This window comes from Bactrocera oleae, chromosome X (assembly GCF_042242935.1).
Source record: "Bactrocera oleae isolate idBacOlea1 chromosome X, idBacOlea1, whole genome shotgun sequence".
In the NCBI taxonomy this organism is placed as follows: Eukaryota; Metazoa; Arthropoda; class Insecta; order Diptera; family Tephritidae; genus Bactrocera; species Bactrocera oleae.
Genome location: NC_091541.1, coordinates 20800532 through 20822460, shown reverse-complemented (window position 1 = coordinate 20822460; position 21929 = coordinate 20800532). Strand labels below are relative to the sequence as shown.

The 21929-nt window shown below is 34.1% G+C and overlaps 2 protein-coding genes across 2 annotated transcripts in view; both read left to right on the top strand.

The window, feature by feature from the left end:
• Positions 1-1517: 1517 nt before the first annotated feature.
• On the top strand, positions 1518-14113 carry LOC138858099 (uncharacterized). The gene is made up of 3 exons (XM_070112565.1): positions 1518-1615; positions 2363-2485; positions 13516-14113. The coding sequence occupies exons 1-3, from the start codon at positions 1518-1520 to the stop codon at positions 14111-14113; spliced, it is 819 nt and encodes a 272-aa protein (XP_069968666.1).
• Positions 14114-15207: 1094 nt separating this feature from the next.
• LOC118679945 (uncharacterized) overlaps positions 15208-21929 on the top strand; it is a 32818-nt gene continuing 26096 nt past the window's right edge. The window contains 3 exon segments of the mRNA XM_070112564.1: positions 15208-15300; positions 15362-16340; positions 16417-16683. Coding sequence (XP_069968665.1) covers positions 15208-15300; positions 15362-16333 — 1065 coding nt within the window. The 3' untranslated portion in view covers positions 16334-16340; positions 16417-16683.

The window sequence follows — 21929 nt, the reverse complement described above, 5'->3', positions numbered from 1 at the left end:
ATATTATGACGAAGTTGAGAGAAAACTAACTCTGGTTACGAACAAGATCGTAATGACACAAGCGGTGCAGGCAACGCTTCTGAATGATGGGTCTTAAAACATTACTCAAAGCTATTGTTTTTCCGGCCCGTAGCATGTTTTCGGCCTCATACGCTAAGCTATAGCAGAAAGAGAGCAGGGGAAATAGGACCATAGAAACCACGCCTATGCAAAGCAGGGAAAGCATAATAGGGACGAACGGGTCAGCGAAAAAACCCTCATTTCGTCAGGAAATAGCAAAACTTCAATGGTTACCATGAAACGAATAAAAGAACTGAACTGGACAGGCTTCAGAACCAATAGAAATTGGCTTTTCTTCCAAGTTTAGGCAGCGCACAAATTCCTCCAAACCTCAAGGGAGCAATCAAAACGCTCAAAAGAGATCAAATACGTCCGATAGAGCGTTGCCCTGTCGCCAGGCGCCAAAAGCTGAACAATGTTGTTCAGAGTGACTCTAATGCTCAGAAACTAAGAGGACACTGAGTCGCTGTGTGACAATGACTCACTTCATTTTTTAGGGAACAATCCCGACTGCCGTACATCAAACGACAGTTGGGTGGGAGAATTTCAAAAATATTAATCGATACAGAGGCGGCAAAGAATTACATTAAGCCCGGACATGGGCACTACATTAACATTAACATCTGTGAAGTTTACACTGTCACAGTAATGCTCTGTTAAATTTTTCGGAAACTAAAAATCCTTCTTACTTGCGTTGACAAGTTCTCCAAGTTTGCCGTTGTACAACCGATCGCGTCTCGCACGATAATGGATGTAAAAATGTCCATTATCCTACTTCTAAATTTGTTTCCTCAAACAAAAACAATTTATTTCGACAATGAAGCCGCTTTCAATTCGGAGACAATTAGATCACTGTTAAAAAATGGGTATGACATAGACATTGTGAATGCACCACCTCTTTACAGTTGTTCAAATGGGCAAGTGTAACGCTTTCATGGCACTCTTGCGGACATAGCTAGATCTTTTAAACAATAGCCTACAATCGATCCATACACTCGGTCACAAGCCAAACCCCGATCGATGTGATTCACGCAGTATCTAGCGAAGTCAGGCGGACCATAAAAAATTAAATCGCAAAAGCCCAACTTGATAACATTGAAAGATCTTACCCGAATAGGCAAAATAGAGTTTTTGAAGTTGGCGAAAAAGTGTTCGAAAAAAACAATAAAAGGTTAGGAAATAAGTTAACACACACACAGGGGAAACGATTCAAGCAGACCTATTAACGTCTGTTCTTATTAAAGGGAGGGTGGTACACAAAGACAACCTTAAGTAGCACTTACTTACACACGAGAAAATCGCACAGGCTAAGGCAAACAGAATTTGCTAGCATGCTAGATGAGATCGCAGAATCAGCAGAGTTATTCCCTCAATCGCATATGCGAAAGTTATTGGACGTAGATAAAGAAATACGTCATATTAGAAATTTGTTGTCCATAATAAAAGTGCACCATAGAATGGCAAGAAGTCTGGATTTCCTAGGCTCAGCACTCAAGGTAATAGCCGGCACGCCAGATGCGGCCGATTTTGAAAAAGTTAAATGGTCCGTGTCAAAGTTAGTCGATGCAAATAATAGGCAAATATTAATTAATTCAGAAACACAGAAACAAATTGTTTAATAAATTAAAGAAAAAAAAGAATGAGTTGGTTGACACACCGAATAATGTTAATAAACCAGAATTGAAACTTAATTCTCACAATTACATTGTCTAAGGCTAACATAATAAATCCCACTATTTTTAATCATGAAGATTTGGAGAGAATCTTAAAGGAACGTAGAAATTCCCATAGTTAGCCCAACTGAAGCATCCAAGATTAAAGTCCTACAGTCCGAAAATATAATTAATATACACATAGCCTACCCTAGAATTAAGTTTATCTGTACCGGAGTCACCATTTTCCCGGTATCACATCAACATGTAACACCACATCCGTTTGCAAGTTGGCGGCACAAGACCTGTGCACGAGCACTGCATGCTAGCGGCGTGGCCTCCTGCCGCACTCAACCAAGCCACCTGAAGCCTATCTCGCAAGTAGATGATGGAATCATAATTATTAACGAGAGCATAGCAAGGGTCAGTACAGACGATGGCCCAGAAATCATTACGAACGGGACACACCTCGTCACCTTCCGTATCTCCGCAATTATCAATGGAATGAAATTTGTGAAACAGCGTGAGATACTAAATGGGAAGCCAGGCATAGCGAGGTCACCGCTGCTTAACATCGTTAGTCACGACCCAGTCTTGAGTATGCCGCAACTCATTTAGAATGAGCAATGTCAATATTCGTGTCATTCAAGATGTCAAAGACTGGCGTCCACCGACTCATTCAATACATGGATTATCGCCGGTGTTGCTCTCAGCGTCATCTTAAGTGGCCTATCATATGGCAAATCTCAAAAAGACGACAAGCTTCGCGGGAGGTACAGAAGTTCATCAACAACTATAAAATAAACGAGGACGGTCATCGACTTGAGGGGGGAGTAGTCAATACATAAGAATTAAGAAAATTGTTGTTACTCTTACCCATTTGCTTCGTTGACGCATGAGTTCAGTGGCCTGATTACTAGGTCAGCTGCGGTAACCTGATATTTGATTATGCTGCAAATATCTGAGTCGGCTTGCCGGCTGTAGCTTTGTAGCTTATGGGTCCAACTTTTAGGTTTAGCTTTAAGTCCAATTTTGTAATATCAATCAGTTAGTATTTTACTTTCAATAGACATACTTTCTCCATACTTTTGCCGTTATAATATAACTTCTTGTTATTGTTGTGATTACAGCCAAGGCCAGCGATAAGAGAGCGAAGTAAAGCTCCCAACGTAATAGACCAAAGAAGTTAACTATAACCATCTCGTGCATTGACTGCGAGATACCTGGACAGCGACCAACTGAGCTGGACCACATCTAAGCTAGCACGCGTTCTTAGGCATCCATCTGCAATTGTGAAATATGTACTCTAGAAATATACGACATAAAACCACCTTAAATACCTTTTAAGATAAGCGTCGTGAAGTTATACACATCGATGTTATGTGTTACACACTTTAGGAAAAGAACTTTTCATGACAATAATTGACAAATTTACAAAATTTGCAGTAGCCTATAAAATTACACTATGTCACTTCACTACGAATTTGGATTCAAAGCTTTACCAATGCAAGCATTCCTTAGAGAAAAAAACATCCATATACACTTCACGTCAAATAGCTATCACACTCCCAATGCGCACATTGAAGGACTTCATTTACAACAACACAATACACAGCATAGCTAAAATAAAACCAATTGACTCTTTGAATGGAAAAATCCACGAGGATAAATATGAAACGATACCTATCTAAATTAGTTTTGAAATAGAGTAGACGGAGAAATGGAAAAAGGTATAAATTGCATTAAGGAAATTAGAGAAGGTAAAAATCATAGGAAATATAGGAAGATAAATACTAGAAAAATTGAAGAAGGCCACGTAGCAAATGCAAAGACAGGATATAAATATTACAAGGCTCCTATAAAACAAAACAAAAAACATTCTGGGAAATATACAAACCCCTAACACTAACAGAATTAAAACCAGGCCATTGTTCGATACGGTAACCAAAAATTTTGCACTTTTAAAAAGAAAAATATAAAAATTAAAACCACACTTCAGACAAATAAAAAGGACTAATAAACGTATTAGGGAAAGGACTCAAGTGTTCAACAGGTACATGGGACAGTGACGACGAAGCTAAAATATAATATATGGTATAAATCACTCAGATCACTTTATAAAAATAAAGAAACTTTGACAAACTAAATTTATAACCCCACATTTGTTAACCACTTCATATTCTCAGAAATGCAGAACATTACGGCCCAGGTAACCCAAAAACAAATTCTAATAGGAAATTATTCGAATAAATTCAAAAACTTTATGGAAAACATAATAGCTACAATAGCAGATGAAATTCCGTTTATAGAACAAATTTCCCAAATTAATTATGACATTTCACTTTTACGAAACCATGTCGATGAGATTGGGCAGATAATATTTTCCACTGAACTTTTAATAATTCCTATGGACATTCTTACAAATACATCTTAATTTGATAACAATTTCGACAGTTATAAAAATATCAAAGTTGCCGTCGCCTTAAATAGAAACAATATAGTAATAATCTTCCGAATCCCACAATATTCAAAGGAAAATTTATTAAAAATTATATTCGTGGATATTCCTAATCTAAATAACAAATCGATTAGTTTAAATACTTATGAAATACGTGTAGATTCAAAAAATAATATTTAAAATATTAACATTAATTACCTTAAGAATATATACAAATCTTAAATAAATCCCTTTCAAATATACTAAACTATGAAGAAGCATACTGCGATATGCGAACATTTCAAGAATCAATTGTAACTGAAATTCTACACACCTTTAACAATATATTCGATTCTGGCCGTTACCCTCACACGTGGCGCTGTGCAATCGTTTTACCTATACCCAAACCCAATAAACCTACAAATGCAATTTGCGGATACCGCCCAATCTCTCTGTTGCCATGCATGAGTAAAATTTTCGAAAAAATCTTGGCTAAAAGACTAATGGGGTTTTTAACCAATAACAAATTAATAAGTCATATTCAGGTGGCATTCAAAAGCAAGCAAAGCACGATAGACTCTCTGCTTCACATTCAACATTACGCGTCAAACACTCTTTCGATAAAAAATCATGTCACTGTATTATCGACAGACTTCGAAAAGGCGTTTGATCGGGTAGGAATTCATACGATATTGTCACAGCTTGAAAAGTGGGGCGTTGGTCAGAAAACCTTTAACATCATAAAGGCCTTCCTGACAAATCGCACTTTTCGGGTAAGGATAAATAATACCTTGTCAAACCATTTCACATATTAGGAATTATTTTCGTTAAAAGACTTACATTTAGAAAACAATGTATTAGCATAAGAATAAACCACACTCCACAAAAATAATAAAAACGATGTCAACCATGTCATTCATCGAAAATTATTCCACGACTTATCGGTTTCATATTAAAATCAAAACTGGAATATGATATTCACGGATGGCTCCAAAACCGAGTTTACAACAACATTTGCTGTAGTACATGAAGACGGATCATTGATCGCCGGAGGCATACTCGAGCCATATTGTTCGATATTTACAGCGGAATCGACAGCCATTAAACAAGCATTGGATTTTGCAAGCCACAACAAAGGAAAATTTGCAATCTGCACTGATAGCATGTAAAAACATTTGCAACAACAACCCCTTATTAAACAACATTAGAAATTTTCTTCTCAGATACAGCAAAAAAACAAAACTGATATGGACACCAAGTCATATAGGTATCAGCGGAAATGAATTCGCCGACTCCGCCGACGTTCCGCAGGCAAAGCAGTGTACCTAAATTTTCACACAACTGAACTCACAGTTTAGCTGAAAAAATAGAAATAGAGTTGCAGCAAGACCCCCATCGATACGTCACATTAAATCCTAAGGGCACACGGGAAACATACCCAAGAACAACTCTACAGTCTACAATAATGGTTCGCCTACGAATAGGCCACAGTAAATTGACACACGAACACCTCTTGACAGCGACTCCCAAAAAACCATGTCCCTTCTGCAAAGGATTATTATCCACAGACCACCTAATCCACGACTGCAAAATATTAAAATCGACGCGAGAAAGAATCTTCGGGCAAGTTGCTCCAAGTGATTTACTTACAAACATCACAAAAACTAACATCGAAATAATAAACCAATTTTTCAAGGAACTAGACTTAAGCAAGAAAATCTAATTAAAAAATATATGTACAATACATAAATCAAAATAAATAAATTGCGCAATGATAATAACAATACCATTTCGAAAAGCTGAGCCGTAGGCCCTGGCAGCCAGTGGTCTCTTTTTTAGATATAATATTATATTTGTATACTATATCTAAATTGAATAAATAAATATATTATAATAAAATTCGAAAATTGTTAAATTAACACACCAAACATAACTGAAGTATTTTTACCACCATTTGGTTAAAGATTTTTACTATTTCGTCGGAGCCTCAATCTAGCGGTGGGGATGTTATAGCAAAGCCTTTAAAATAATATATAAACACGTAATTACGTATCTTAACGAGTCAGCATTTTCGGCCTTTCCCAAAACAAAACAACAATTAAGAACTTTTGTCAGCACTAAATTCATAACTTGCATATCCTGCACATGCCAATATTTACAAAACCAACTATTCCAAATTCTTTAAAATTTGTTTACACATAATAAATCGCTGATCAAATATGCAATGTGGACATAATTATTAGTATATAGAAACCACTAGCAATAAGTAACCAGTTAGTTGTTAAATGATAAGCAAAACGGCCAGTTGTAAGAACAGTAGCCGAAATTAAAATAAATGAAGCAACATTTTTTGAGAAATAAGGATGCTAGTTTATTAACCACCGTGACGATAGGCATAAAAAACTTATATATACGTATGTTACGTATGTATTTACATACATATATTTCATTTATTTTTATGAACATCTAAAAATCATGTGTTATCTTTGCGGATACAAAGAGGGACTTTCTAGGTGCTGCATTGGCATACAGTATGTGCTGGTCTCTTTTTACTGCTGCATTTCGCGCATCTTCGTGAAGACGGTTCGCTCTGGCTGATGCATATTGCTTTCAAACCGTAGTTTTGTTGGAACTGATGACTTGTGGCGTTTTATCATGACTGGTAATGGAGAAGACGATTCAAAGCTATTGAGGGAACGCTTAGAGCTCCGGTTGTGTTTCTTTGCCTGAGCTGGTGCTATGATGCCTTGCCAAAACAGACTATTTCTATAAGATCCTCTGACCAAAACAAGCGAAATAGCTGTGTAGGTGCGACATTTTTTAAATGTAATATATCATGCGGTATACCTTCGCCTCCGGAATATTCACTCGGCTCTTCCGAGCTGAACCTTTTCTTCCACCTTGGTTCTGCCACAACAGCTTGGTTCGATGTTTCTGAAGCACTTGTAGTAGGTATGTGACTATTTTAAGTACTGGCTTCTTCTGACAAAGGTATGTCACCATCCGGGCCAAATTCGTTATTAAGCCCTGCCTGCTCTTGGGTTTATTTCGCTGAGTGCCATCACAGTTTACGGTCCATCACTGTATTCTTCATCTCATTCCACACTACACACACTTTTACCATTTGAAGGAATGTCTTCTAGAATAATATTCTGAATTTCACGATTATTCAATACATGCGGCATTCTAAAAAAAATATAAGACGAAATGAATAAAACAAACCCTAATATAACCACAGTAGCTAGTGTTAGCGATGGCAACTCTACCATCTGTTTAATGAGAAACGTCAAAAACAAACCAAAGCCGGTTGTTGGGTCACCGATTGAGAACCAATGCATTATACGGTCATATGTTCTAATACACTTTTTGCTATTTCTTTTTCTCTATTTATTTGCCGAAAATATTCAAGGGCAAGCATTAGAAGTCATTTATCTCAATGCGGTTAATAATTATATTTGCATTGTGTACATACTTACATATTTATTTGCTTGCTTGCGCTTGCTTTGTACATTTATGATACCGCTTTGTTTTTGTCCACGCAATTACATGAATATTTGTTTGTGCACATTAGCTAGTCCCATTTAACATGTACTAAGCTTAATATGTAAGCAGCCTCTTGCAATGCTGCGTTCCCATATTTTATATTTCTCTTTTTCTTAATAACAATAATATTATATATTATATATTATATACGATAGCATTAGCTTAAAATATGTACTTGGGTTATTCTCCTTTTATGAACTGTTAAAGGTATATTACTTACATACTTATGTATATATGCATTAATACAAAACGAAACTATGTATTTAACGGTATTGAAATATTGCATAGAATATTATTTAAGGAGAAGAGTTTTGCAAATAAAGTTAGTGTAATAGCTGACCACACATAGCATCATTACTCGGCCCTTTGTATTTTATCGATGTTACAACTTCGCTTAAACCTTTCGCTTTTTCGATATTTGCGCGGCTACAAAAAAAGCTTGTAGCCCTACATTTTTTGGCGCCCAACGTGGGGCACGAGTGAGTTTTTTGTTCTTTCGCACATCATTTCGAAGTGTGGTCAGTATTAGACTGCATGATTCGACATTATCGTCATTGGAAATTACCGATATTGGACTTTGTCACCATTAAACTTAGTAACCGTTGGAAATCTTTACCATTGGAGTCACCAGCATTGCTAGCACACAGCACAGCACACCAGTTTTCCACCGCTAAGTCTAGTCGTTATCACTGCCTGCAGCTCATATTTGCATGATCGTTGCAAATTAACTTCCTTCTTTATGGAAGTATTAAAAAATATAAGTTTCCGCGCGAACGCGCGAAAGAAATCAAACAATTAAGTTGAGTGGTCCTGATGGAAGACTAAATCTCTTTATTTCAATTTGCTCTTATTTATATATTTTTCGTATATGCTTAAGTCTTACAATAACTGTCAATTTACAATATTCGCTTATTCAGCAATTAGTTTTATTGTTTACATTGTATGGGTGGTCTTAGCTTAATAAAAAGAATATTGGTTGCTTAAATAAGCAAAGATGCTTATTTAAGAAGCTGTGGTCTTAGCTTTATTGAAAAGAGTATTTGTTCATACCAAATGAACACATCCCTGCATTGTTTTCCAAACTCGTATAAATACGAATTAGAGGACAAAGCAAAAGGCTCAACAGCACCAACATAGCTCATAATTCTAATTAGAACAAATCAGCAGGCAGGAGCAAATATTAGCGCGAACGGACACAAAAAGGCGCGAAAATCAGATCGCCCCAGCAGGACAACAACAACAATAGCAGTACCACCAAAATCTACGCGGGATCAGGTTATAATTGAATTTATAGTTAATTTATCTTATTTAAGTTTAAGTTATAAATAACACATAAATTTAATTATACATACATATGTACCTATAACACTTAACAAACACACACATAAATATTGTACAATTAACCCACACAAATTGTCTATATTTCTACCCTATATACTCAAAGTAATTAAAGTTACATATTGTTGAATTTTAATTAATATTTTATTTTATTTGGCACACCGGCAAACTCAACGTCGAGTACCCCGACATTTTGGTCCTTCGAGCCGGATTCGTTCCCGATAAAATAAAACCCACCCAATTAAACACCGTTTATATATTATACATTCACCCACCCAATCAACCACCGTTTGGATCATCAGAAGTTATATACTCACACACCCAATCATCCACAAACTTGGATTTACAAAAGCAACAAGGATTTCATACGTGGAAAAAATTGTGAGTATATAAACCCAAATTTTTAAAAAATATAATATCAGTGCAATACGGAATAAAAGTGCAAAGTGAAAACAAATATATATAATAAAATAAATCTTGTGCTTAACAGGTATTAAGTACAAAGTATTTGCGAATTTGTTATTGCCATATTCCGTTTAGCACATTGCTCATAATATATACCTAAGTACGTACTTAGGTATTTTAATATAATATATATTTTTTGAGAGCCAAGTAGCGTTTCTCTTGGTAACAATAGTACATACACTTATACATATATATATACAGTCAAAGACAAAAGTTTAAATACACCAATAAAATTTCACTTTTTATTGGAAAAAATTATTTTAACAAAAATGTAAGTGGGAAGTTTATTTATAGTCAATTATTTACTTACATTGAAATTAAAAAAAACTTTCAATATAGCTTAGATAACTGTAAATTCATCAAAAACATAAAATTACGCGGGACAAAAGTTTAAATACATTACATAGAGTTTCATATCGCGACTAAATTAAACTAAAATATAAGACATTAGTCTAGTGCTAGTTGAACACGCATTATCAATTTTCCGTGCCAATAGCTCCCAAACATGCTCAATCGGGTTCAAGTCTGGTGATTGTGGCGGACTATAGAGTTGACGAGGAGCATAATACAACAGCCAATCCTTCACCAAACCCGCGGTATGCTTAGGGTCATTGTCTTGTTGGAATATCCAAGAACTTCCGAGGCCTAAGCAATCCACCGAAGACTGCATATGTTGTTCCAAAATACTTTTGTAAACATATTTGTTCATTATACCATCGATAAACGTTAGATATCCTACGCCAGCTGCTCCCATCGCTCCCCAAACCATGACGCTACCCCCCCCATGCTTAACGGTTGGTATTAAATTTTGGGTTTCATATGCTGTTTTTGTTTTACGCCAAATTTTTTTTACGACCATCGCTTCCGAAAAGGTTGAACTTAAATTCGTCAGTAAACAGGACTCTTCTCCAAAAAGATCCATCCATATCCTTGTATTTGTTTGCAAATTCTAGACGAAGTTGCTTATTTTTCTCAGATATGAGAGGTTTTTTTCGTGGAACTCTGCTTTGATAGATATTTTCCCGTAAGGCTCTTGCTACAGTTTTTGGGTGTACAGATTTACCGGAAGCTGCAGCGATGCTATCGGCTATCTTTGGAGCACTTATTTTGGGATTTTTTGTCACTTCTTTGATGATTAAACTAACATCTCGCCGAGAAAGCTTCCTTGGACGCCCAGACCTTGGCCTATTTTCCACGGATTTGTGCGTTTTGTACTTTCGAATAATATTTTGCACACTTGCACAAGATATATTAAGGATTTTCCCTATATCTCGGTAAGATTTTCCATCTTGAAAATGTTTAATTATTAAATTTTTAACGCCACTCTCTATTTGTTTTCCTTTACCCATTTTTTTATTCTATGTCCACTCTTGGAGAAGAAATCGCTTCTAATACCGAATACAAATGTATAAGTTGCTAAATCATCGCATATAACGGCACATTTGTGAAACATATGCGATGCGTATTTTTCAGTGGTTGTATTTAAACTTTTGTTCCGTGGACTTTATTTATGTTTCTGATGAATTAACCGCTATTTAAGCTACATTGGATGTTTTTTTTGGTTTCAATGTTAATAAATAATTTACTAAAATTAAACTTCATGCTTACATTTGCGTTAAAATGCTTTGTTTGCATAAAAAGTGATATTTTGTTTGTGTATTTAAACTTTTGTCTTTGACTGTATATTCAAATTACTCATAAGTACGTACTTACAATATAATATAAAATTTTTGAGAGCCAAGCAGCGTTAGTGTGCTTTTACACGGAGACTCAAAAGAGTCTCAAACCAGTTTATTGTGGGCGAGGGGACGACGAGGAAAGACGAAGGGACCGTGCCACTCGTGTTCGGCTGGCACGCTTTGTGTTCTTGTTCGTAACAGCTCGCTGCTACCCTTTTCAGCATTCCTTTTCACTTTCAAATTCTTTGAATGGTTGCAAGAGCGCTCGGTTTCAAATGAATTCGATCGCAAATTTGAGTTCTGTTATCTATTTTTGTATGTAATATGCAACTATGTATGCATAGAATAATAGAAATATTATGACAAATTGTAAATAAGGAGAAAATTAAGATATAGATTATGGAGTAAAGAAATTATGAATTTTTAATACGGAGTAAAGAAATTATGAGTTTTTAATACTTAAAGATTAGGAAATTCCTATTATAAATTTGGCCTTGAAAATATTAGTAGCGGAGATTCAATACATTCTTGTGGACTGGGGAATTCCCGTCTTTAGTATTTCTTTGAAACTATTTAGCGGGTAGGTACTTGTATTATGCATATTGTTCTACCATATTCATGGTAATTCATTGCAAGCAAAATGTGTGACCATCATCTCAACATACAAATGAAATACGCAGCACGCAGTGTTGCGCAGTCGAACCGCACAAATATTTACGAAAATTTTGTGAAAAGGAATGCAGAAAAACTAGACTCGAGTTGCTGGACTCTTTTTGACCGTGTGAATGCACAGAGCGACACCAAAAGAAAATTTGAAAAAAATGAGACTCTTTTGAGTCCCTGTGTAAAAGTGCACTTACTCTTGGTACCTATTCGTACATACACGTACATATATATATATATACTCAAATTGCATTACCCGCTCTGTTAAATATTCATTGCTAGTGCATTACGAGCAAGCAAAAAACCCTGTAGGAAAAAATTCAAAAGACCCAGTAGGAAAGTTTTCGTCCATCGGAATTTTAAATATTGTGCATATATAAGACACACACAAAACAAAAATTTTTTGGAAATTCGGGAATTTTCTTGTTAAAATTTAAATAAAGAAAAATTACTTTAAATTTATTTGTTTGTTTCATTTAAATTTTATTAATTGTTGCGATATATACATACATATCTATATAATAAAGAAATAAATAAATTTTTTCTCGAAAATGGAAGAATTTAGATTCTGTATTTCGGATTTATTCGAATATATCGAAGAACATTACGAAACCCACCCCGAAGATGAATCCGTTTATACTCTGGAAATAAAATGAGTTGAACTCAACGCTATTTACGATAAGGCAAACAAGTCGTACGATGCCTTTCGTAGAACCCCACAAAAACCCGGTGAGACTATTGACTTCTCAAAAGTTAAAGAAAAATTTAAAACAGGTCATCAATTATATTTGAAATGTTTGGGATTTATTAGCCAAGCTATAGATGATCTTAAGACCCCAACCCCCACAATAAAAGAACGAGCTTCAGATGAAAACACATCGCAGGACATAGGATCTTCAATTCATCTACCCCCTTGTCACACGGACATATTTTATGGCGACTTCGTAACCTGGCCCTCATTCAGAGACATGTTTACGGCCATATATGTAAACAATCACAAAACTAGTAACGTGGAGAGACTGTTTCACTTAATTCAAAAAACTCGAGGAGAACCAAGAGCAATAGTTAAAAACGCTCCATTAACAAATGATGGTTTCTTGATGGCATGGAGGGACCTGGTATCACAATACGAACACAAACGAGTTCCCCCTTCCGCTCCCAATCCCTCCCGCAAGGATCAAGAGCCTCGAACTCGCCTCTTGACTCTACCGATAGTAGTGTCTCCCAAACCCGTAATCCCAATACAAATCCGCAAGCCTACACAACCCTCTTACAGTCCACTCAAAATAAAACTCAGGACCCACACAACTCAGGTAGGAAGCAGGTTTTGCTAGGTAGTGCAAGTTTCTTACAAAGGGCAATTATATACAGCTCGAGCACTAATCAACTCTGGGTCAGAAGCTACGTTCTTTTCCGAGAAGTTCCACAGAAAATTGAACATACCCACATTCAAGAAAAACGCACAAGTGATCGGATTGAACAACACAGTATCCGCAACAGCTACCAAAACTTGCGAACTCACCCTTCGTTCACCAACAAAAAGGGAATTTAAGATAACAACCCACGCGTTTACCTTAAAAACTTTAACCGATAACTTACCCACTCACTCACTTCATAGAATAATTTCTAATAAAGAATTCGGTTTTAGCTTAGCTGACCCTCACTTCTATAAACACAGACCTGTCGACATCCTTATCGGAAGTGATCCTTACCCACAAATAATTCTCAGTGGCGTACAGAGAAATGTACTCGGATCATTACTAGGCCAAGAAACAGAATTCCGTTGGATTCTTTCCGGACCCACACCTGAAAACCCCATCTCACCCTCATTATTGTCATTTTTCAATAAGACGACCCCCGACAAGTTGCTCACACAATTTTGGGAAGTCGAAGAAATTCCGAAAAAGCCTCTACCCTCAACTTCGGATATACTGTGTGAGCAAAATTATCAAAAAACAACCCGAAGACACCCAACTGGGCGCTACGTGGTAACATTATCCTTTAAAACCCCAGAAAAAGTAGACTTGGGCAACTCAAGACATATAGCTTTAGCTCAGTTTCTAAGAAATGAAAAATCCCTATCTAGAAAACCTGAAATAAAAACAGAATACGACAAGGCCATCAACGAGCACCTGGAACTCGGTCATATGACCAAAATAGAATATGACCCCGCAGAGAATACGAAAATATACTATCTACCACATCACGCAGTCATCAAAACCGATCGCTTAACGACCCAACTGCGAGTGGTATTCAACGCATCCTGCCACACCTGAAATAGAAACAGCTTCAACGATGTACTACACACTGGACCTATTTTACAAGCAGACCTGGTATTCCTAGTGGTAAAGTGGCGTATGTTTCGAATTGTATTCAATGCAGATATTCAAAAAATGTATCGTCAAATACTTGTTGAAAGAAAACACACCCCATTTCAAAGAATCTTATTTAGAAAATCGATTAATGACCCCGTAGAAGATTTTGCACTACAAACTGTTACTTTTGGTATTAACTGTGCCCCATATTTAGCTATCCGTACCCTCCTCAAATTAGCGGATGATGTATAAGAAATCCACCCACTGGCAGCAGAGATACTTCGAAACGGAATGTACGTCGATGACGTACTTGCAGGAGCACATGACGTAGCAACTGCGAGGATGGCACGAGACGAACTTACTTCATCTTTGGAGTCCGCAGGATTTGCTCTACGCAAATGGACCTCAAATGACCCAAAAGTCTTATCTGGAATCTCACAAGAACACTTGTTGGATACGAACTTACTTAGTTTACCGTTCCAATAGCACAAAAACACTGGGGATCAGATGGAATGCAAAAAAAGATGCATTCGTTTTTTCATCAACCCTATTCACGATAAGACATCGTTTACTAAAAGAGAAGTACCTATTATCGATTATAGCAAAATTGTTCGACCCAGCTGGTTGGCTCAGTCCCGTTGTAGTCACAGCCAAAATAATAATGCAACAAATATGACTCGATAAATCCGTTTCTGATAAAAGTTTAAAACCCTTAACTCTCCATCGCTGGAAAACCTTCATTAAGGATTACGATTCCCTAATCAATCCTTCTAATTCGAATCGAAAGCTGCTTGCATTCTCGACCTTTAAGCCTACTAATTGAAGACACCAGGAATATAGAACCTTTAACTCCAGGCCATTTCTTAATAGGTACCGCTTTATTAACCCCAGCAGAACCCAAATTAGAAGATACGCAGCTAAGCATCGCACATAGATGGCAAAAGTTAAAGATACTCCATTAACACTTCTGCAAACGATGGAAAGAAGAATATCTAAAAGAACTCCACAAACGGTATAAGTGGAAATACCCTCAACGCAATATAGAGGTCAATGATATGGTAGTTATACGCCAAGAAACTCTACCCCCAAATGAATGGAAACTTGGTCGCATCGAAAAAACCTATCTTGGTGCAGACAATAAGACCAGAGTAACCCGCCCAATAACCAAAATAGTCACCTTACGGTACTATTCTTATTTCTTTATAGTGACATGGCTCCTCAAAACAGCATAAAATCAATCTGCAGCTGACAGAGCAGCCCAGCGTCACCCGAAGCATCACCCCACTCTCCGACAATGGGACCCTGGCTAGACGCTTACATCGCTTTAAAGCGACCCTCTCCCCCATTCAAGAAGAAAGAAGAAGTACCCACCGCTCGGCTCGGCGTACTATCACCCATTCATCAAAACGCGCACATAAACACGTCGCCTGTAGATTGTGCAAAAAAGATCATCGGCTGGTGACATGTTCAAAATTTGATAAAACGAACATTCACGAAAAGTTTGACGCAGTAACTAAATATAAGTACTGCGTCAACTGCTTGGCCAGATCACACTCAACACAAAAATGCACAAGCGCAAAACGATGAAACATGTGTAACGGAAAGCACCATTAAACCCTACATGGACACCCCAGGTTGTTTTGCAAAGAGAAAACCAAACCAACAAAGAGCGACGAACGACTGCACAAAGATCAAGAGATTCCAACACTACTGGCCAAGCCGAGCCTTATACCCACTGCCATGATAAAAATAAAACTCGATGGCAAATGGAATAAAATACGTGCCATAATTAACCCGACCAGAAAGGTGACAATTATTGCCTCGGAGCTAGTTCAGAGATTGAGGTTACCGAAAACGTACCTTGACTCTCACCGCATATGTAAAATCGTCATAGGGTCACTCACTGATTTCGACTGGCATGTCGATGTCAACTGCCTTATGACGCAGGAATTAGCGACCCGACCCTACAATCGTGATATTGGTGGCGAAATCTTTAAGAAATTCGACCATTTAGTCCTAGGCGACCCTATGTTTCACAAGGATGAGAAAATCATGATGGAACTGGGAGCAGACATCTACCCAAGGACAATGAAACCCGGATTATTCAACCCAGACAACAGCACCGTGATCGCACAAAACACCGCACTCGGTTGGACTCTAACCGGTGCTTGTGCGATTTAAACCCTAAGTAACCACTCAACCCATTTTAAAACAATATTCATTAACCCAAAGCGAAATAGATCTAATAACTTTTTTATTCGCAGACCCTGCAAGGCGGCCGGGATGTTCATACCAAATGAACACATCCCTGCATTGTTCTCCAAACTCGTATAAATACGAATTAGAGGACAATGCAAAAGGCTCAACAGCACCAACATAGCTCATAATTCTAATTAGAACAAATCAGCAGGCAGGAGCAAATATCAGCGCGGACGGACACAAAAAGGCGCGAAAATCAGATCGCCCCAGCAGGACAACAACAACAACAGCACCACCACCAAAATCTACGCGGGATTATCAACCCACATCAGGTTATAATTGAATTCATAGTTAATTTATCTTATTTAAGTCTAAGTTATAAATAACACATAAATTGAGTTATACATATGTATAACACTTAACAAACACGCACATAAATATTGTACAATTAACCCACACAAATTGTCTATATTTCTACCCTATATACTCAAAGTAATTAAAGTTACATTTTGTTGAATTTTAATTAATATTTTATTTTATTTGGCACAAAGGCAAACTCAACGTCGAGTACCCCGACAGTATTGATTACTTAAATAAGCAAAGATGCTTATTAAGAAATTGTATTATTGCTGAGTGCAAAGAAATAGTTTTGTTTATAATGAGCGTAAAGCTACTTTGTGAAGGCTGCCGTTAACTCCCCCCTCTCTAAGATGAATCGTCCCCTATTCAGTATCATTTTTTGAAAGGTTATTTATTTTTTTCAATATAGCGTTATATGATATTATTGGAGATTCTAAATTTTTATTTATTTTAGAATTTTTATAAGATTTTTTAAATTTTGCAATCCTATAAATTATGAACATTATTAACAAAATTACCAGCATGTACCATAAAAATTAATGATGTTTAAAAACTTTCATTCGTTCAGCTCAAATATTTATGTTTTCAAAGTTCATTTCTTTATTTTTTGTTTCAATATATTCTATAATTTCAAAATTATTAATATGATTGTTCTTTAAATATTTCCAAATTTTACAATCGACATTTTCATATATAACATTGTTAATATTTGTATAATTCTCAAAAGTAACAAGATAAACTCCATTTATGGCTTAGCCATCAATTATGTTATTGCCGGAGACTAATATTGCTCCTTCTTTAATTACATCTAATTCTTTATTTTTTTCTTTGATTTTTTTACATTAACCTTTTTTTGGACAAAATATCTGATAGGCAAGTATTTGTATTATTAATTTTACAATACGTGTTTATCATTTCTTTTTTACAATCTCTTATATTAATATATTCTTTTTTGCATTTGGTAATTTCTTTGCCAATTACTAATTTACCGTCTTCTTGTGTGATTGCTCTTACTTCATAATATTTGCAATCATTTATAATTTTTGGATACTTAATATATGTAACAATTACATCTTTATTTTCTAATATCTTAAAATTAGAAATGTCCATTAAATCAGTTATAGTCAATCGGCCGTGTTCATTTTGTATTACATATATTTTTTATCTCTTCTAAATGTAAAACTGCAGGGTTTAAAATTCCTATTTTTGCCATAGCTATCGTATAAACCATATTTTGTAGTTCAGTTATTAAAAATTGATATTTACTTTTCGGTAAAATTTTAACATGTGAATTTTCGTTTTCGATCTGTTAATTTACTGATTATTTTAAAAATTTCAGAGTTTGTTGTGTATTGTTATTTTCAATTAGTTCGTTTAACTTATTAATTATTAACACTAAATCGTCATGATCTGGTGTTCCTGCTATCCACTTCCATAGTGTCCCTAATTCATTTATCCCTCTTTTATATCTTGTATCTTTATTTGTATTTGCTCTAATAAAGTTTCGGTAATTTCAATTTCTGGTTCTGTATCTAAATCATTAATATATGCTACCTCATTTTCATAATTTCCATGTAAATGATTATATCTGTATTTTTTATTACTATAACTTTTGCCTGAATTTATAAGTTCTCTAAAATAAGTTAAATTAGTAATGTGAAAAATGTCGCCATAGTCATTGTATAAAGCTACGTCTCCGTCCTCTAATAAGACATATTCTTCTCTTGTATAGTCCACAATGTCCGTCATTGTTTGAACAATTAATATTAGAAATATTAAGGATATCATTTTCTGAAAGTATATATTCAAGATTTAATATTATCTTTAGGTACTATTCTATTTCTGTAGTTAATTTCAACCTCATTCCCTAAATCTTCTTATATTACTTGTTTCTTGTATCTAGGATTTAGCTTATTTCTCTCCCCTATTATTTTTTCATATATAACCTCTCTACATAAATATGTTTTGGTAAATCTATTTTTATTTTGTCTTTCTAGCATCCCAGTTTGTGCTAATAAAAGCTTGTCTGGTAAATTATCATGAGAGACCTTATTATAAAGGACTTCGAATGGTTTCTTACCAGTTACCGAATGTATAGTTTTATTGTATTGGTGTGCGGCTCTATATATTGATTCCGAAAAGCTGATTAAATTATATTCTGGTTTAATACATCGTGATACTTCAATTATTGTTGAATGGACCCTCTCTATCTGACCATTTGTAGTGCTATGATTTGGGTTGCAGAAATAAATTTCAATCTGAAGTCTCTGCATCAGGGATTTAAATTGTACCGTAGTAAATCCTAGTTCATTATCAATTGTTATTCTCTTTACATTAGGGAAACTTTGTAATATATCTAACACTTTATCTTCTAAATTAATCTTATCTTCAATTTGTTTAATAACCAAAAACTTTGAATAACTATCGATACATGTAATGAATTTTAATGATTGTGCATAAAATATATCTATGTGTATTTGAATTCCCTTCTCTTTAGGTATAGGGACCTCTCCAATAGGTATTTTTATGGGATGTCTATCATATATATTTTTATTAAAAATTTCACAATTTCTAATGTATTCTTTAAATTGTTTATGCATTTCTGGCCAATAGTAAAAAGTTGAGATTTGTTTAATATTTTCGTCAAAGCCCCTGTGCGCTCTGTTCTGAGTTTGCTCTATTATTGTTCCCTGGTCTTCTTTGTTTGGTATATCCATGGGAAAATTTTGTGTAAATAAAAACGTGTTAGTAAATGTTTCTTTTAATTTAACCTTTATTTCATATAAGTCTTCAGGTGTACAATATATTGTAGTTACAAGATTATTGGTTACTGACATGGGAGGAATTACTATTTTTTTTTTATTTAATAAAATTTGAATTTTTTAACTTTATGAATTAATAATTGTTATTTAAATGTGTTATTTATTTATAAATTACTGATTGATAAATTTTTATTTGTTAACATTAAAGTTTTATTTTGGCTTTAAATTTTATTATTGATTTATTTTATATGTAAGTTTTTGCGTGTATTTTTATTTATTTAAATAGTAATTAAATTTTAATTGTAATCTCAGTAAATAGAATTATTAATCAAGGAAACTTGGAGATAGTGATTTCATAGAGCATTGGTTAAATTTGTGCCAGCAGCCGCGGTTATACAAATAATGCGAATAAAATTGGTTTGGTGTGAGTTAAAATGTATTGTTTTGAAATAATATTGAGTTTATTAGGTGAAATTTTAAATTTGAGAATTTTTTTGTGTAAATATTTTGAAGCTTGTAAATTTTAATTATAGACTAGGATTAGATACCCTATTATTTAAAATGTAATTATAAACACTAAGGTAGTAGTAGTTATGTTCTTGAAACTTAAAAAATTTGGCGGTATTTTAGTCTATTCAGAGGAACCTGTCCTGTAATTGATAATCCACGATGAACCTCGCTTGAATTTGTTTTTCAGTTTATATACCGTCGTTATCAGAATATTTTATTAGAAAAATAATTTTCTATAATTTTTATAAGAATGTATATCAGATCAAGGTGTAGCTTATGTTTAAGTAGAGATGGGTTACAATAAATTTATTTAGACGGATCTAATTTTGAAATATTTTAGTGAAGGTGGATTTGATAGTAAAATTTTAAAGATTGTTAATTTGATTTTAGCTCTAGAATATGCACACATCGCCCGTCGCTCTTACTATTAAGGTAAGATAAGTCGTAACATAGTAGATGTACCGGAAGGTGTATCTAGAATGACAGTTTAAAGCTTATTTAGTAAAGCGTTTCATTTACATTGAAAAGGTTTTTGTGCAAATCAATATAAATTGAACAATATTTATTTATTAATTTTTTTAGTTTTTTGATTTATTGTATTAAAAATAATTGTATAATTTAATGTTTTAGTAATTTTTAATGAAAAAATAATTTTTATAATAGTTTATTAGTATTGTGAAAGGTAATTGAAATATTTTGAAAAATTTTTGTGGTGAAAGAAGATTTAATTTATTGTACCTTGTGTATCAGGGTTTATTAAATAATTAATAGAAATTTATTGATCTCGATTTTATAAGAGTTAATAATTTATTAAAGTTAATGTGTCAAAATTATTTTAAATAAATTATTAGAAATGAGATGTTATTCGTTTATAAAGGTATCTAGTTTTTTTAGAAATAAATTTAATTTACAAGTTTTTGATTTTTTGGTTATTTAATTAATTAAAATATTTATTAACTTGAATATCTTAAGGGATAAGCTTTAAGATAAATTATTAAAAATTAATAGTAGTAGTATAAAATGTATGCTTAGAATTAGCAATCATTATAAAGTTTGTTATAAATTATTTTATTAATTATATTATTTATTATATTTTAATTTATTTATAAAAATTGTTTTATTAATAATTTATAAAGGGGAATAATGATAGAATTAGTATATGTTTTGTTTAGATAATTTTTTATGTTAAGTTTATATAAAGAACTCGGCAAATTTTTTACCCGCCTGTTTAACAAAAACATGTCTTTTTGAGTTATTTTTAAAGTCTGACCTGCCCACTGAAATTATTTAAATGGCCGCAGTATTTTAACTGTGCAAAGGTAGCATAATCATTAGTCTTTTAATTGAAGGCTGGTATGAACGGTTGGACGAGGTATAAGCTGTTTCATATAAATTTATAACAGAATTTTATATTTTAGTCAAAAAGCTAAAATATATTTAAAAGACGAGAAGACCCTATAAATCTTTATATTTTGTGTTGTTTAAATTTTTTGGGATTGGTTTATTTTTATAATATAAAATATTTTGTTGGGGTGATATTAAAATTTAATTAACTTTTAATTATTTAAAATCATTAATTTATGAGTTATTGATCCATTAATAGTGATTATAAGATTAAGTTACTTTAGGGATAACAGCGTAATTTTTTTGGAGAGTTCATATCGATAAAAAAGTTTGCGACCTCGATGTTGGATTAAGATATAATTTTAGGTGTAGTCGCTTAAATGTTAAGTCTGTTCGACTTTTAAATTCTTACATGATCTGAGTTCAGACCGGCGTAAGCCAGGTTGGTTTCTATCTTTAAATTTTTATAATGCCTTAGTACGAAAGGACCAGGCATTAAAATAATAATATTTTATTTATAGAATGTGATTAATTACTATTTTGGCAGATTAGTGCAATAAATTTAGAATTTATTTATGTAATTTATTATTACAAATAGTACT